The sequence below is a fragment of the Macrosteles quadrilineatus genome, unplaced genomic scaffold (genome assembly GCF_028750875.1).
Source record: "Macrosteles quadrilineatus isolate MER2022 unplaced genomic scaffold, UCM_ALF_1.0 Scaffold_9__3_contigs__length_116548681, whole genome shotgun sequence".
NCBI lineage: Eukaryota > Metazoa > Arthropoda > Insecta > Hemiptera > Cicadellidae > Macrosteles > Macrosteles quadrilineatus.
The window spans coordinates 46,343,151-46,362,339 of record NW_026542602.1 but is presented as its reverse complement, the minus strand read 5'-3'; the positions used below and the strand labels follow the sequence as shown (position 1 = coordinate 46,362,339).

Here is a 19,189-nt window from a genome sequence, read left to right as displayed (position 1 = left end):
AATAATACCATGATGAATAAAATAATCATATTAAGGCGTAGAACTTTCCACTTCAGTGTAGTGTAGTGGGGTCTTGCTTCAGTGTGATATTTTAAAAAATCTACTACTGTACAGATAAAAAAATACTGATACAATACAAAACAACCCTTTGATAAAGACTTGAATTTTTTGTTTACTAACTCATTCAACTTATCTAAAAAGTATAAAAAAACAAAAAAAATATATATACTGTATACAATTTTAAAGCTGCAAAGAATTTTTTAAATATTCATAATTTATCTGGGACGACTTGATGCTTTAACATAATATGACTCTTCAAATTCCCTTTTTGTTTGCTTCTAAATCCACAGAAGCTACACTTAAAGAGTCGTTTGTCCCCACATTCATATCTTTGATGTTTGACCAAGTTTCCTCTGTGGAAGTAAACTCTATGGCATGTCGGGCATTGAAACTTCAGTCCCTCTGAGTCTTCTATAATTAGTATTCCTGGGTCTGAAAAAAAAACACTTGTTAGTATGTGTTAACGATCGTGAGTAAAATTTCAGAGATGTATTGTGATAAACTTTAAACCTAATTCAGCCATTTTATACCTGTATATAGTCTCTTTTTACTTATATATAGTAGGGCTGGCCATCTACTAAGGAAAGAGGACGACTCCTTAGTCAAGAACGTCCTTTTGAACAATCCGGAGGTTAGAAGACCACCAGGAAGGCCCAAGTTGAGATGGCGAGACCAGGTTAGAAAAGACCTAAGAAGACTGGGAAGAAGGGAAGATGAGGCAATGGATAGAAAAATCTGGAGGCAGTGTGTTGGCGAGGCAAAGTACCACCTTGGGTACCAAGAGCCACGGCAGTAAGTAAGTAAGTAAGTATATAGTCTCTTTTAGTTTTTTTCAGGGTCAAAGTATCTAAATTACCTTTTCTTACTCAAAACATTGATGGATTTGTAACTATGAAAGGGGATGAAAGAAAATAACTTTCCTATTACAAATACTTTATTAGTTTTTACCTGATGAGGGTGTTTTTATGTTACAAATTTCTTACTTACCCTCTTTCCCTTCCAAATTGAAAAATGATAATGGCTATGTATTACAATTAGGTAGATAACAACATGATAAATGGTACAGTAAAATGTAAATTAAAGTAGGTAGTAGGTGTAGCATAATCATTTTGTAGTATCACAATAAATTAAAGAGCGCAACGTGTCCTTATTTTGTATTTATTCAACATTGCCTCCACGCATGAATACAAATCTTGACAAGAGGCTTGAAAACTAGATTAAACTAGGATTGACGACGTTCATAAGCCTATTTTTTATTGTCTTATATTTAAGTTTATTTAAATAAATACTCTTTTAAAGTTTTTGACAAAAACATTATTGGAGGTGCTTATACCAAAAATAATAGAAAATAAGTTTCCACAATGACTTGAAACCTTATTCTTGATCCCAAAACCTCTCAAACTTTTGAAACAGTAGTGTATACCATGAGGAGGCCAGAATTTCCGCAGGAATTCCCCTGCTTAGCATCACTAAGAGCTACAACACCAAAGTTAGTCACAGTTTTAACACATATAACATAAAAAACAGCATAACAGAAACATTCAAAAAGTTGATTAACATGATAACACTCCTAACCTCCCTAAGCACACTGCTTTTTATTGCAACTCTGCATGAAACTTGTCAAAACAAGCCAAAGCACACAAGTGCGGTTCTTCTTTACACTGGGCACACATAAATACGGTATGTTTGCGTCTTCCTTCTCTAAGGCACTGAAGGCATCTTTTCCCTAGAAGGCGTCCTCTCTTGTCTAGTTTTGTTGTCTTTGCCAGAACATGATTTAGTTTGCGCATCGGTGGAAGTGCTGATTTGTTTCCTGAAGAACTGTGGCATGTCGGACATTGAAACTTTAGACCTTCTGAATCTTCAATAATCCCTATTTCTGGTTCTGAAAAAAACTCGTTATTTTACCATGTATTCACAATCTCAGTTTTAAGGTGGATTTGAGCCAGGTTGTAGTATTGTGATAAACTTAACCTAACCCAGCCCATACCGGTAAAGCTTCAAAAAATATACCTATTCTTGTTTGTTTTCTTTATTAAATACAAGTTTTGTAGCTATATCTTATTTGACGAAAAAGAAGGCAATATTATAAGTAGATAATAGCACAAAAAGGTAATATCATAAATGAGTAAGTAGTATTAAACAAAAAGGTACTGGTAAACGGATCACAATATATAAAAAAACATATTTTTTTATTTTGAATGTTTCTATTTAAATCAGAAATATAAATGTTTATATCACATCATATGTCCTAATATATTTATCAGAAACATTCTGAATGTTAAACCTAAGTTGGTTTATTATTTTAAAAGTATTTTACATTTGATACAAATTTAGTTAGGCATTTGTATTAATTTAGTTTGTAGAGTCAGAGTGAAATGGGAGTTAATGAATCATAAGTATCCTTAAATATGTACAATGGTTACAAAATAAGGAATTTGGTACAGTAATAAATGTATATCAAATTGTTAACTTATTTATTTGTATACTTATGATGAAGTATGAAGCTCAACAATCAACTCATTGATGAGTAAAATCAAAACAACAGTGAGAAAACATAAAATGAAATACAAACAATTCAATTTATTTGTACTTTTCAATTACCGTATTAAAAGCTTATAAATATAAGAAATTCAACACAAATCAAAATAATTTTATTTGATAATGCTCAACACAAACACAATGAAAACAATATGTCCAAACACACAAAAAAACAACATAATAATAATACTTAACATTTTGATCAAACTGCAAACATATAAAGTGTATATGGTTGAAAAACATTATAAAACTGAAAACTTTTTCTATTGATGCACTTATAAGTTGAGGATTTGGATACTCCAACAAGGTGCCCTATTCCAAAACTTTATTTGATCTCTTTTCGTTTAAGTTATGTTTTTAATAAATCCTCAAAACTTAATTCAACAAACAAACACTTGAAAAGAAAACTTAATTGGTTCTTTGTCCTATAGCCAACACCTAAATCCATCACTGAAATTTATTAATGCATAAAATAAATGTATATTAAACAATAAGTCAATGAACTTTTACTTAAAGTTGGCAATTTGATGCTTATTGAACATGTGAAGCTTCAAATTGTTCTTTTGTTTGGCCGAATAGCTGCAGAGAGTACATGCAAATGGACGTTTATCCCCACATTCATATCTGGAACAAGCAAAACATAGAAAATATAGATGCATACTAGGTTTTTACTGGTTCTCTTACATTCTAATATTAATTGTCCATTCAACATAGACGGATTTTCAATCTTTGTAAATTTAATAAACTTCTTATCACTTTCGCACCACTAGATGAATACTCAAATTTTGGTATTATACAGTAATTACTGAAGTGAACTTTCTTTAAACATCATAATTTTTTTCATCCAAACAAAAATTGTGTTCATTTTGTATTAACAGTAGTCTCCGGTAGAGAGGTTATCTGACAAAGAAACTAGAAATTGAATTTGGATGTAAAAAATTTTTGTACATGCAATTCTGAAAAAAAGGTTCTTAAACACTTTTGATGCTCAGTAATTACATTTGTAATTTTAATTTTCTAATACGGATTGTGCTGTCATGTTTTTTAAGTATTTTTAATCACGTTTTAATCCTAACAGTTTGTTGTTTATGGTTTATTTTTATATCCTGCCAAGTTTTGTTTTAATATACCCTGTATGATGGAACCAATCTCCTGATCGCAGGTCTATCTGGGGAATGCACAACGATTGGAAGGACTGGGCTAGTCCCAGGTAGACAAAGGATCAGGAGACGGTTCCAGACTGTAGCATTCAATTTGAAAGAAAAAATCTTTAGTCAAGTAATTTTCTTACACTTATCATAGACATGATATGTCTGAAACCACTTTTGGCCATTCTTTACCAGATTATGTGTGTTTGCCTTTACATGGAAAATTAAATGACAAAAGTGATCTGTAGGTAACAGAAGCAACACTAGATATAATCAAATGAATGTACCTCTGATGCTTAATCAAGTTGCCTTTCCCTTTGTAAATTTTGTTGCAAGCAAGACATTGAAATCTGTCAGTCTCTTTACCCTCTACCACAATGTAACCTGGAAAAAAGTTGATGTATCAGTTGTAAGCACTAATATTATCACACTTTTTGGTGTGCACTAAAGAGGAGGTGGCTAAAGAACATAATAAACATGCTGCCTGTAAAACACCGTATTTTTAATTTTAAAAACCGTCCCAGCGACTATTAAGAATAAAATCACTTTCAGTTTTTTGTGAATAGATTGCAAACTTTGTAGACAATGGACTACAAATCCATGGCCGCAAAGATGTAGGCTCGCAAACCAGTGCCACAACTAATATTTCCCAGGCTAGACAATTGTTAAAATGTATCTAGAAAAGTCCTTCCATATCTAGCTCTAGAACTTCTTTGAACTGGTCAGCTATATAATCTTCTTTGTTACTTACTTCTGCAGAACTCCATTTTGAACCTGACCCATCCTGTCTTGACTGTCATCTAGTCCTCACACACCTTCCTACCAACTCATATACAGGTGAGAGAAATTCATATTGAAGAAGGAAATTACCTTCAGAGGAAAACAATTTTTTCGACACTTAGTCACTATAAATTAAAATTGATTGTTTATAAAAAAATAGAAAACATATAACATTAAAACATTTGCAACACAAAGGAACAAATAAATAATCATAACCCTCCATAGGACCCAACTATTGATGGTTGCTAGTGACAATTTCAGGTGTTTTTGTTTGGAAGAATAATAAAGGAAATTTATCATAAGTATTCTAAAGAAAAAAAAAAGTCAGATGAGATTCTATTAAATAACGTTTAACAATTTCTTGACACTAACGGTTACCATCAACTGCCAAAAATCTTATCAGACCATCTTGGCGCTTTCCTGCTTTCTTTTATAGCTATTGTCAAGGCCCAAACTATTACGGTAATTAAGATGGGTGATTTTGAACAAAAATATATTTCTAATAACTTTTTAAACATATCCACCTTTTTATGTCCACCTTCACATCCTAGGATGGCAGGCTCTAGCCCTGTTACACACATTACTTATACTAAAGGGTCACAGGATTATCACTTATAAGTCCATTGGTGGTTGAAGGGATTTAAACCTGGGACCTTGGGAACCAAAGTCGCGTGCTCTACTACTAGACCAACTCACTCACACTGTGTCTACACTAACACAATAATATGTTGAGTAAATAAATAAAATTTATGTTTATTTCTCACACAGAATTTACAAAGGAAAGAGCTTTTATTACTACTTTGTAAACAAACTTTGGTTTTTATTCAAGGTCCAGAAGAATTAACAGTCTATGGACATTTACGTTTTTATTTATTAACTGGTGACACGGTGTTTGGTGAAAAGATGTGCTCGAAGGTGAACCTTCTGCTTGGCGCTGTACGGGCACAAGTCGCACACAAATGGCCTCTGGTTCCCACACTCGTACTTCATATGTTTGTTGAGGTTTTTCTTGTGCTTGTAAGACTTTGAACAAATGGAGCACTGGTAGATTAGATCAATGTCTGAAGAAAAAAAAGGAATTCATGAAAACAGTGTCAAGAGATGTTGGAACAATTATTTGGTACAACATATTCCCTGAGTTACCGGTATTATCAATCTAACTTTATAGCATTCTTGTATTTGTGGAAGATTTATGTTAAATAACCGGTAAGCTATGTAGTTTTTGAGTAGATTATTACTTTAGTCAACTTACATCCATAATAATTGTAAGCATACCAACAACTTAACGTCGACTTAAAAATGGGTCCAAACATTATTATAAGACTTAAGCCATTGGTGTTAGGCTGGATTTGAACTAAGGCCTTAAGGACCAAATTACTATACCTAATCATACAATAAGCCTTATCCCAGCTAAAGTAATCGTCATTGATAATGACAACACAATGAATGTTAAGGTCATAGAATTAAATCTCTTTAAAGTCGAGGCTTTGATGGCTAAGTTTATTTTCAACTATTTATCTTATCTTGAAAATTTAAATGAACATTTTTGCATGTGTTCATAAGTTTGTATGAGATCTAGTTGTATACAAAATAAAGTTTGTAAATGGTATGAGAGAAGGAATTGAGGATAAAACATAAAACACATTTATGTATGAAATATTTTTTACAGTCATAACTCTGTACGTGCATTTTTAACAAAAACAAAACAATTATAACACGACAATATATTAGTAATTCTTTCTTTTTCGATTTTTACAAGAAAAAGAAGTAGTATACATCTGAAACTATTCACATCCCTTAAACGTCTCAATTTATTCTCTATGCTTGTTGAAAATGTGTAGTTTCAAGGCATGTTTTTGGTTTGTATTATAAGAACACAAATTACAACAAAACGGTTTTTGGCCTCCACAGACATATTTTTCATGTTTCGTCAAGTTGTATTTGTACTTGAAAGTTGTACTGCATTTCAAACATACAAATATTGCAGGACTTTCTCCTTTGCCATTCTCATATTCTGGAAAATAATAAAAAATTATTGTTATGTTTACCTACTTATTTACTTCCTAATAGCTACTTTATCTACTTTTAGTGACTTTAATAGCTAAATACATATTATTAAATTTTTTTAAGGCTACCAACTCTGCTACTCTACTTATTTAAAATAATAAATAACTGGTTTTTAATAATAACAACTTTAACCCTGGAATTATAAAGCTCTTTCAAGGCAGCTAGAAAACCAATGTGATTGTAAATGTTCAATAAAATTTGCCACAGACATAAATAAACATATAATTTAATTTTGCAATAGTATATTTCGTACCTAGGGCCGAAAATGAGGTTTTGACGGCCCGAGATAGTTTTTAACCCTCCAAGTGTCCATAGTAATGGTATTAATGTCCGCCCATTTATTGCACAATTGCAGGGTTTTATTAAAATGTATCTTAGAAACTTAAAAACAATGTAAAGTATACTGTTTTACATATCATTTTGTTGGGAAATTATGGGCTTCAATGTAATATATAAAACATTACAAAAATAATTTTCAACAATTTTTGTGGGGTTAAAAATTCTCAAAAATTATAAAATAAATTAAAAAATTTATGTTTGCGCTCAATAAATTTTTATAGTTTATAAGTCTACAAATATTTTAAAATAGCCAATTTGTTCTAAATTTTATAAGGATTACAAAAATATAATAATATAAGGAAGTAAATTTGCAAATAAATAAGTTATGGGTGAAAAACAGATTTTGTACATTTAGCGTTAGCTAAGAATGCATAGCCTAACCATAGCTAGGAATCTGGCTGATAAATAAATCAATATCACTACCTACTTCTTCAGGATCATCAACCAGCCCTTCAAAATCACTTAAATCTTCTTATAATGCACCACGTATATCACTACTTTTGATTTTTAACACTAAAACAATGATAAACGTAATAAAACACATCAGTCATCGGTGCGAGGTTAACCAAGTTGTTTACAAATACGCACGTCAGCTGTCTGCTACAATATTTTCGGAACTAAAATGAAAAGCGTCTAGAAACAAACATCAGGAGAAAGCTTAGAATCTGCCGAAAACAACGATACCAATCTCGATCCAGTTCAATCTGATTATGTCAGTTCCAGAGCCTTCGCCGTAAACGACGTTTGTGTGTCGCAAAAGCGACGCATAACACCACGGCGGGTGTGTTGTGCGTCGATTACGCGACGCTTAACACTCGGAGGGTTAAGTTCGAGACAAAGTCGAGAACTTAAAACTATCGGGAGCTGCCAGACCATTTCGGTCCGTGGTACGAACGCTATTTTTCACCACACTATATCCTATTTATTCCACCATTCACCACAATGCACACTGATAGTCAACACAACTAGAACTTTAAGGTTATGTGAAGAATTATTTTGAGTAATCAGCAAAAAAAATAATAAATAGTTGCTAGGCAGTGGTGACAATAAAACAGTTCTATTGCAATGCTATGGATACTGATTGTGTAATATGCATTCATATTTTTAATAAAGTAAGCGGGCCAGCTGATTTTGCGGCTCTGTATGTAAAAACCTGCTCGGTCCCCAAATGACGATGACATCTGGCATGGCCAGCAAAACGTAACTTTCAGCCACCAATTAGCGTATGTAAAACAGCTAAAAACATCATAGTGTGGTGAAAAATATTTTATTTCATTTGTTTAAATGAGCAGTGTAAACTAAATAATCAATGTTTTTTTAAACATCTCAAGTTTTTAAGTTGTTTTTCATGTAAAAAAGTCATATAAAATCTTTCAATGGTAACATTGTTAAGCCACTGGGGCAGAGCCCTGAGTAATTAAATATCATAATGAGAAAAGGGCAAAAACTTTCACAGTCCTAAAAAGAACAATATCTCAAAGTTTTGCTGGGATTGGATGGACAATTAAATAATGTAAAGGATGCAAAGAAAAACAATGGTAGATTATATGTAAGTAGATTTATTAATAAAGTACAATAGTCTTGCAAAAGTGTGGCTTAAATAATCGATTAACTGCACCCCTATTTGAACAAAATTAAACATGAGATTCACAAATGAAAAAGTAATCAGTACACATTTCATTCTGAAGATTTGGCTTCTAAAACTTTTTTTAACCACAGTTCATAGAATAATTACTGAACTGCACTTTTTTGAGAAAAGAGATCCACAACTTAGTTTTAATAAGGTTAGGAAACTATAAATATTTTGGACTGTCAAAACACTAGGATTTTCTATCAACTAGTGGTTTTGGTGAGTGTTTATAATGAAAATCTTCAAATCCAATGGCTGATTCATTCCTGGTGGTAGCCACTTAGATGCTAATTTTGGACAGTCCTCTAGCAAAAAACATAAAAACACAAAAAGAAAAACAGACGAATTCATTAAGTAAAGTAAACTTTATTTGATCTAGTAATAAAAAACAAAAATGTTTATTTTACATAAAGATTTGTATTTTCACAACAATATGTAATGTATTGATTTATATAATGTTTTATTCAAATATAATTAATTCAACACTGTACAAAGGCTTGAATCCAAAATATTAAATTTCCTTGTGTAACTAATCAATACAATTTTTGTTATATAAACTCCTTTTAAAAATTTTGTAAATTTTGAATTGAATACTTTACTATAAAATAAACATAAAAAAATTAATTTTCCGCGGTAATATTTTGATTAGTTTTTAATGTGGAACTAAATATTTTCTCCCACACCTAAAATTACCTGTAACCTATACAAACGCAAACCTATAAATTAAGGACATATTTTATGTTTATTGATTAGATGTGTTTTCAGGCTGTATTTTGTTTTAGTTGTAAAAGAACAAAGATGGCAGGTGAACGGCCTTAAATTGCCACACTCATATTTCTCATGTTTTGTAAGGTTGTACTTATATTTGAAAGTCTTCTTGCATTGTGAACATTGGAAATGATTCTCAGAAGTAGTTAGATGTGGGAATAAATTACCTGGAAAAAATAAAATAAAATGAGTTAACATGAACAAAATGTTTTAGTTATAAAATAAAATATTACTGGTAATTATTTAAAATCAGAGAAATAAAATAAAATAAACAAATTAAAATTAATCATAGTATATGGTTCCGAATGTGTTATAGTAATTTTATATATTATGTATGTGTATGTTATGTAGGCCTCCAATTATACTGGTGTTGTATGAGTCTTAGTGTTACTTGGAATTTATTGGGAAAAAGACTCAACATGGTGTTTTCACAAGATCAAAGAGTGTGTTTTATTCTACAAAAAGTAAATAATTGGTTTTATACCAAGAAAGGTTTAATATTAGATTTCGTGGTGGAATTCAAGTACCTAATAAGACATCTATTTATTGAATACTTAGGAATTTTTAATTAAGGGAACTGAATCTTTAAATCTTATTATCTTAATTTTTAAATCTATAAAAATAAAAAATAACCGTAGACATACTTGAATACTCTATTATGCTTGTGAAAATGCTATGTTGAGTCTTATTCACAATACATTCTCAAACTCTCAGATAACTATGCAAGCTTCTTTTGTTGTTAAAATGTATCTTATGGTACACCTGTAATTTGGATTGTGTAAAAAAACCTTTAGTTACCATTCAATCCTGACCTCACTGAAAACGGTGAGAGGTATTACCTGCATGGCCCCCACATTAAATTGTGGGCCCTGTAACCAGAATCGAGCTCGGGCCCCCTTCCACTATGTTGGTGTAGTATGCTATGTTACATGGCAATTTTTCAACCATTTATAATTTTTTCAATGTAAGTAAGGAACAAGACTATCAAATCAATAAAAATACCCCCGCTCCAGCAAACCTGCCGACGAAGCAAATTAATATCAAATTGCATCAAAATCGGATGATTTTTGCTTGAGTTATCGTGCTAACAGATATTAGACGTATATATTGTAAGAAAGGGGATTAACCCCGTACCCACGGTGCTCATCTATGCAGACACTCTGTTCACATTACACTTAGTCGACCAGTTGGTGTGAACAGAGTTGAACAGTAGCATGAGCATCGATTTACAAATTCCTTTCCCAGCTGATGTGAGCTAGGCAATGACCGTTAGGGCTGACTTCCAAGAAACATTGTTAACCTATAAGCCACACACCCTATCGGTAATCAGCCAATGAGAAGGGCTAATGAAGAAGATGGAGGGGTGACGAGTCTTGGAGCTGGAGGACCTGGAGAGGACAATCGAGGAGATCACCACGGGCCACCGGAGAAAGAAGATCGGGAGTTTGGGAGTGCGTGTATCGGTGCGTGTGCTTCTGGGACAATTAACAGTATGTAAAAGGAATAAAATATATAACTAAAGTTTTGTCAAACATACAAGTCATGTAATTTGTCAGTAACTAATTCTTTTAAATTTTTAATTGATTTTCTTTTCTTGTAAATTTAACGTTGTAAATTAATTTATCTTATTATTGTTGATTTTTGCCTTTTCTAAGTTTTCTTTTGCTGTCGTAACACTTTGTTACTTTTGTTGTTTTTCTAAATTTAAATTTTTTGTTCATTACACGTTGAGTAACACCCTTAAGCAGTCTTATGTCTCATTAACCTAACACCTCTTCACTAAGCTAAGCGAGTGTGAAACCTTTAGGAAACTTAATTTTTGAAGTGAGGCATGGGACTCGCAATATATATATATATATATGCATATGAATTAGAACAGATGGTGTTTTTAGTCTCTAGGGACCTCAAAACAAAAAAGTAAATCAGTCTCGGGTCCAGGTCTTACCATGAGTACCACGGTAATAGCTTATTCCCTATATTGGAAATTAGCTAAAACAAAATTATGAAACATTAAAAATCTCAAACCCACTTTATAGTTCGTGAACTTGATTCAAGATCATACAGCTATACACATTCAAATTCAAGCTAAAATTTGATAAAGGTTAGGAAACTATAAATCTTTTGGGCTGTAAAAACACAAGGATTTGCTATCAACTGGTGGTTTTGTTGAGTGTTTATATTGATAAATTTTAAATCCAATGTCTGATTTATTGGTGGTCACTTATAAACCTAGATGCTAATTTTGGACAGTTCTCTCACAAAAACATAAAAACACAAAAAAAACACAACAAAACACACAATAAGTAAAGTGACAATTTTATTTTATCTAGTTGTAAAAAACATAAATGTTTATTTTACATCAAAATGTGTATTTTCAAAACAATATAGACTATAGAGTATAACAAGTTCAAAACTGCACAAACGTTATTATTCCAAAGTATTGAATGTGCTTGTGTAACTAATCCATGAAATATTTGTTATATAAACTCGTACTTTAAACTCTGTTAAATTTTTATTTGAATACTTTACTATCAAATAAACACAAAATCAATTTGCTGCGGTAATATTGATTAGCTTTTAAGGTAGAACTAAATATTTTCTCCCACACCTAAAATTACCTGTAATCTATACAAACTCAAACGTATAAATTAAGGACATATTTGATGTATATAGCTTAAATGTCTTTTAAGGCTGAATTTTTGCTTTGTTTTAAAAGAACAAAGATGGCAGGCGAATGACCTTAAATTGCCACACTCATATTTCTCATGTTTTGTAAGGTTGTACTTATATTTGAAAGTCTTCTTGCATTGTAAACATTGGAAATGATTCTCGGAAGTAGTTAGATGCGGGAATAAATTACCTGGAAAAAATAAAATAAAATGAGTTAACACGAACTGAACAAAATGTTTTAGTTATAACATAAAATATTACGGATAATTTAAAATCAGAGAAATAAAATAAAATAAAAAATTAAAATAAATCATAGTATATGGTTCTGAATGTGTTATAGTAATTTTGTGTATGTTATGTAGACCTTCAATTATTCTGGTGTTGTATAAGTCTTAGTGTTACCTACTTGGAATTTATTGTAAAGAAGACTAAACATGGTGTTTTCACAAGATCAAAGAGTATTTTGTATTGTACATTAAAAGTAAATAATTGGTTTTATGCCAAGAAAGGTTAAAAATTAGATTTCGTGATGGAATTCAACTACCTAAAAAGACATCTACGGTATTTATAGTAAGGAATTTTCGGGAACTGAATCTTTCAATCTTACTAACTTATCTTAATTTTAAAATCTTTAAAAATAAAAAATAACTCTAGACATACTTGATTACTCTATTATAGCGTGTAAAAATGCTATGTTGGGTCTTATTCACAATACATTTTCAAACTCACAGATAACTATGCAATAATGGATAAAAGCTGATTGGTAATGAAGTAAAGAAAATAGGAATACCAACATATGAGCTTGTTTTGCTGTTAAAATGCATCTTATGTACTTGTAATTTGGATTGTGTAAAAAAACCTTTAGTTACCATTGAACCCTGACCTCACTGAAAACGGTGAGAGGTATTACCTGCATGGCCCCCACATTAAATTGTGGGCCCTGTAACCAGAATCGAGCTCGGGCCCCCTTCCACTATGTTCGTGTAGTATGCTATGTTATATGGCAATTTTTCAACCATTTGTAATTTTTTCAGTACCTAGCTTTGATGCTACAAGGAAACGAATAAAATGTGTTTGGAAAGAAATTGTAAAATTTTGTCTTTTTAGGGTCAAAAATAGGAAAAACCTATTTTTACCCGATAAAACCCACCATAAACCCCCGTTCCCATGCTGGTTCGCGAACTCGTTCGTATAAATGTAGGCTTACACGTTTATACCAAATTTTATCAAAATCGGATCATTTTTGCTCGAGTTATCGTGCTAACGGACACATATACATGAATTTGAACGGATGGTGTTTTTGGCCTCTAGGGACCTCAAAACGAAAAAGTAAATCGGTCCCGGGTCCAGGTCTTACCATGAATACTACGGTAAGGTAATAGACTATTTCCTACATGGGAAATTCGCTAAAAACACAAAAAAAACACACATTCATTAAGTAAAGTGACAATTTTATTTGATCTAGTTATAAAAACATAAATGTTTATTTTACATCAAAATGTGTATTTTCAAAACAATATAGGCTATAGAGTATAAAAAGTTCAAAACTGTACAAGCGTTTTTATTCCAAAATATTGAATGTGCTTGTGCAACTAATCCATGAAATATTTGTTATATAAACTCCTACTTTATAAATTTATTTAGAACAGAAGCATACAATATTAATTAAAGGGGTTATTATGTTTCCTGTCATAAAATACATTAGTGAAAATAAACTAAAGCTATTTTGTGCTGGGGAAAATGGAGCACATTTTCAGAATTATGAATATTACTAGACATTCCAAATTGAAGATGTGCTCTATTTTACGCAGCACGAAACAACTGTAGTTGATAAACACTACAGCGGATTGTTCCGTTAACAGCGACACAGGTAACATAAACCTTTTGCAAAGTGTCCATCAAAGTTTGGAATTCATTTCTCGTTAGTTTAACAAGTGTCTTCTTCTGAAAATCCCACAGGATTCTTCTGACCCATCAGTCTCTCGGTTTAGATATTTATAGTTTCCTGGTGTTTGTTGATCATATGTAGCTTGAGGTGACACTTCTGTTTAGCTTTGTAAGAACATCGGGGACAAGTGAAGGGTCGTTGGTCTCCACATTCGTATTTCTCGTGTTTATGAAGGTTACCTTTGTGTTTGTAAAGCTTCAGACAACGTTTGCATTGAAACTGCCCATGCTCTTGGCCCTCCGTTAGATAACCTGAAAAAAACGCTTTTTATTACATTTAAATTTTTCAATGAAGAAAACTGATTTTAGTCTGTGGGACTGACATGTGGACTCAAATGTAAAACTATTTCCCTATGTACATTATTAGGTGAATTAAATTAACTCAAGAATATATAATAAGAAATAAGTAGCCGTAATTTGAATCATTGAGTTAGTCGGCTTTATGACAACATTAGATTCCAAACAATTGAAATATACCACTACATCTTGTATATTTTAAATTTTAATGTGGTTAAAACAACTACTTGTACCTTTCGCTTAGTTTAGAAAAAGCATAATATCTAGATTACACTTTGTACAGGATCTTCTACTTGTTCAACAATGATGAAGGTTTAAGTACCATGAGATTAAACTAAAGTGCTGTTTCAGCAAAAGTCTTACCTTAAAATGTGTTTTAAAATACTTTAGTTGCCTTTGATTTTTAGTATAATACCTGTCTGCTAAAACAGCTAAAATGATATACACCCCTGTTACAAAATACAAATAACAACTATTTTAAGGTAGGTAATTAAATTAATAAAAATAAAAGTGTAGGTATAAATAAATAACATGTACAGTGTATGGATAACATTTTTATTTTGCAACGCACTCCAAGTTAACAAAATATAGTGCTTGATATCAAAATCTATACACACCAAACAATGAAACAAAATATTTACAGAGTAAATTGAAATCTTGATTGGTTTTCAGTTAAAATAATTTTTAACAAACCGACATATTTACACAACTTACTGCTACATAAGGCAAAATCTTTTGGTTTGAAGAGATCTCAACCATACGGTACGCTTCAACTAATAAAATTAAAATAATTAAAGAAATTTGGGAGGAATTTTTAATCAGCTGGAGATTTATATGCCTTTGGCTTTATTTGCCTTTGACTTTAGACCTTAGACTTAAAATTAGATGTTCCCTCGTTTACCTTTTATTGGTTTTGGGGATAAAAACAACACTCAATTTAATTAAGACCCATTTTTGTACTTACACACGACTAGTGTATATTTAAGTTCATAGTAGATAGAAACGTAAATAGAACATGAGTGGTTAATTGGACTATGTTATTTTTGTGCCAAAAAATAGCAATATCTGGATCATATAGTTGAGTAGGTCTATTTATAATTCAAAGTTAAGGATAATACTGACTAGGTCATTACAATTTAGAAAACATCTAACTAAATACTGAGGAAAAAGTAGAATTTGAATTATGAGTGTACCTTATGTTACAGTTGTAAGAAAGAGTAACAATAATTTCTGCAAATTGGAATCACAAACAATGCAGAATATTACAAGTGTTAAAACAATTAACATTTTGAGCTATAAAAGTGGTAAAACTTCATTGCATCCAGTCTCCTACATTTGGTTTGACAGCTATTTGGGAATGCTTGAGAAACATGTGCCTCTTGAGGTTATTTTTCTGTTTGCAACTGTACGAACACATTGTACAGCTAAACGGTCGTTGGTTTCCACACTCATAACGGACATGTTTGTTCACGTTTCCCTTGCCTTTGTAAATCTTCTTACAGGACAAACATTGATATCGGTCGAAATCACCTCCGTTGACAGGAACAAAGCCTAAAATTGAACTTGTTCGGTTAATTTTTTTACAATAGATTATTATAATAGCAGTGAATTATTGGTATATACTCAATAAATGAGTATAAGATGCAAAAAGATGATGATTATAAAACAATTTAATAGAAGTATTTTGTTCAAAATATTTCTCAGGTTCATGAACATGAGGATGTGGCAGTTGCCACAAAACATGTAGTTCATTAACTACAAACAAGGATTTTGTAAAGGTGACAAAACATTTCTATTAATTTAAATCAATATCCAGAAGTGGGGCAATGAATTCTAAAATAATTTAGGTTGGAGCTATAAAAAAAATTGGTATAAAGTAAAATAAGTTGGGCAGATGTATTTTCAAATCAAGATTGAAGATTTTACTACAGTTGTTTGATAAGGACATACTGGATCAACATGATTGCCAAATATGTTACATATTGTTGAGGCAATGATCAAGAAATTGACTGGAACGCTCTTGTTACACTGAATGTTTAAAGCATAATTGAGATGTTCTGCTTTGTTCTTGTATTAGGCAAATACCTTTTTGGAGAAGAATAGTTCACTTAATCAATTGAGTTATTCATCTATATAAATAAATCACCATTAAACTTTTAAGATTTGACCTGATTCCATGCTAAAACAAAAAAGTTTTAATATTATGAAGTGTACTATGATGAGAGAAAGTAGATTTTTTTTTCACAATAAGATCTAGATTGTAGTTTTATTAGCTTACGTACAAGTAATTTGACTTTTTTTAAACAATAACATTAAAGATTGTTAGGTTACAGAAATGATTGGTCAAAAACTACTTGAAAAATAAACACCACAACTTAACACAACATTATTTATTTACAAATGCCACATACACAGAAAATAGCCCTGTACTTATTAAAATTAAGTATTCAACAAATTAACTTTTTTTCCAATTAAAATAAGTCAAATCAAACAAAAGGAAAACACAGCTATGAAATGGAGATAATAAAAAATATAAATATAAATAAACTAGTTTTACTGATAATTTTGCAATTTTATTGAAAGGCTCTGATAAAAAGATAGACACATAGAATAGAACGCAGAATTTTAACCAATGAAAAAAAGTTGATACTTCTTTGGTAATAAAAAAAAAATTGTAGGAGCCAAAAATCAGGGAGAAAATATTTATTGTTTTAAGTACTGGCCACATTTTGATGTCTGTTGAATACGTGAAGCTTAAGACCAGCCTTCTGCTTGGAGCTGAACGGACAGAACGAACAAGCAAACGGACGCTGATCTCCGCACTCATAACGAACATGTTTGATCAAGTTTCTCTTGTGTCTGTAGGTTTTGTTGCAGATCAAGCATTGGAAAATATCACCCTCGGAGTCCTTGGAGATCCTGAAATCTGCAAAGATTGATACAAATTTAGCAATAGTTGCTGCACTGATAAGACAAAGTATATAAAAAGTCTCAAATAAACACATCAAGTTATCCTAGCATATTAAAGCTTAAGATATTTTTAAAGGAGGAACCATGAAAAGTATTCAAACACAGTAATTCAATTTTCCAGTTTTTACATTTTGTTAACTCTAATCAAAATAGTTTGTAATGTCTTAATATTATGGTTTTCCAAATTGAAGATTTATGATATAAGTGAGTAATTATTAAGTTACCAGATCAAATGCATTCCTTATCAATAAATTACACAAGAGCTACATAGTTTAAGTTTCCCAAAAGTGCATTGTTCACTACAGTAGGAATAAGAAGAACAACCACATTTTACACAATGTCAATTTTATTAACATAACAAATTCATCTGAAACTACTTTAAATGATTGTACATTATGAAATAAAAAACGTATTGTTAATTTGATTGTTTTATGTTGTAATCAACAAATCGGCAAACATTAGTATTAAGTAAAATTGTAAACAACAGAACTAAGAGCTGTGATAAACTTTATTCAAAGAGATTTTCAAGTATGTTTATAATCAGTAACAAATTATTATCCTTAATCTGACAAGTACAAAATCCAAAAACATTTAACGTTAAAAATAATTGATAACCTTATATGCGTGATTTATTGAGTAACTCATTCCTCAACACTTAGGTAATCATTTTACCACTTCTAGAATCTTGGCAAAAGGATCAATAAAAAAGATATCGGGTGAAAATGAAATTGTAAAACAAAATAATCTTGAACAGAGTTCTAGCTTATGACTTGGTTGTGTATTTTGAACATATGAATTCTGACGTTAGATTTTTGACTGGAGCGATAAGGGCAGATTGTACAACCAAAAGGTTTCTGTCCCATGCACTCATATCTCGAGTGTTTAGTCAGATTTCTCTTATACCTATAAACCTTCAGGCAAACCTGACATTGATACTTCTCTCCTTCATTGGTGTTGAATTTTACATCTGTAAGCAAAATATTTACGATTATTAAGTAACATTTCCGTAACAGAATTTTCCAAATTATAATCAGGACAGGCCCAGAGGTTGCGACATTATCACTTAGATAATTGGTGCTTGGCAGGATTTGAACCCGGGACCTCAGGGATTGAAGGTCTGCGCACTACCTCTAGATCAGCTTGCTCCCCCTCTTTACTCTTTACTCTTTATACATAGTCGTTATACTAATCACAAATTGTTCATAGGATTTCTAAAAAAGCAATTTGAAAATAAATATACAATACACTTATTTTATTTTATTAACTAATTCATAGAGACTGACAAAATTATCAGTAGATTGACATTTCCAATTCCAACACTCATAAATATTGCAAAGTCACTCTTGAATAAAAAGTTCAAGATTTCTTCAGTTACCGTCCCTTGAAAAGTATGACGACTGTTACACTAAAGAAAACAAAGTCAAATTCTGTCAATTACAACACACAGCAGTAAATATAGTAAAATATGTGCTTTAATTGAAATAATACTTCAGTGAACTGTAACATGATTTATTTTAAAGGAACTAAACAATAATTTTAAAATATATTCATTAACATGAATCACATAGGAAAAAAGTACTACCGTACTGAAAACATACTCCTAAAAAATTTATATTTATGTTTAACATATTAATCAAGTAGGCCTATCTTGTGTTTCAGCAGCATGTGTGTTTTTAGGTTGCCGTTTTGCTTGGTTGAAAACGGACACAGAGCACAGATGAATGGTCGACGATCGCCACATTCGTACTTCATGTGTTTGCTTAGCGAACACCTGTGTTTGTAGATTTTATTGCATTTTGGACATGAAAACTGCTTAGAATCGTCATCTTGCAGTGAAAGATCTGAGAACAAAAAACATCAGATAATCAAAAATACATATAGTTCAGTAGGATCAATGTCAAACTAATTTAAGGAGTATTTTGGTAAATTGTTGGATTGAACTTAGTGTACCATGTCTTAAAACATGTAGTAA

The 19,189-nt window shown here is 31.3% G+C and overlaps 2 protein-coding genes across 2 annotated transcripts; both read right to left on the bottom strand.

Moving 5' to 3' along the window:
• Nucleotides 1–2,710: 2,710 nt before the first annotated feature.
• LOC129003400 (zinc finger protein 32-like) lies at nucleotides 2,711–4,549 on the bottom strand. The gene is made up of 3 exons (XM_054431692.1): nucleotides 4,501–4,549; nucleotides 4,037–4,133; nucleotides 2,711–3,225 (listed from the first exon to the last, which is right to left on the bottom strand). The coding sequence occupies exons 1-3, from the start codon at nucleotides 4,547–4,549 to the stop codon at nucleotides 3,108–3,110; spliced, it is 264 nt and encodes an 87-aa protein (XP_054287667.1). The 3' UTR covers nucleotides 2,711–3,107.
• Nucleotides 4,550–5,402: 853 nt separating this feature from the next.
• On the bottom strand, nucleotides 5,403–18,147 carry LOC129003399 (zinc finger protein 32-like). The gene is made up of 3 exons (XM_054431691.1): nucleotides 18,141–18,147; nucleotides 16,967–17,173; nucleotides 5,403–5,590 (listed from the first exon to the last, which is right to left on the bottom strand). Exons 1-3 carry the CDS (start codon nucleotides 18,145–18,147, stop codon nucleotides 5,403–5,405), a joined length of 402 nt encoding a protein of 133 aa, XP_054287666.1.
• Nucleotides 18,148–19,189: the final 1,042 nt, after the last annotated feature.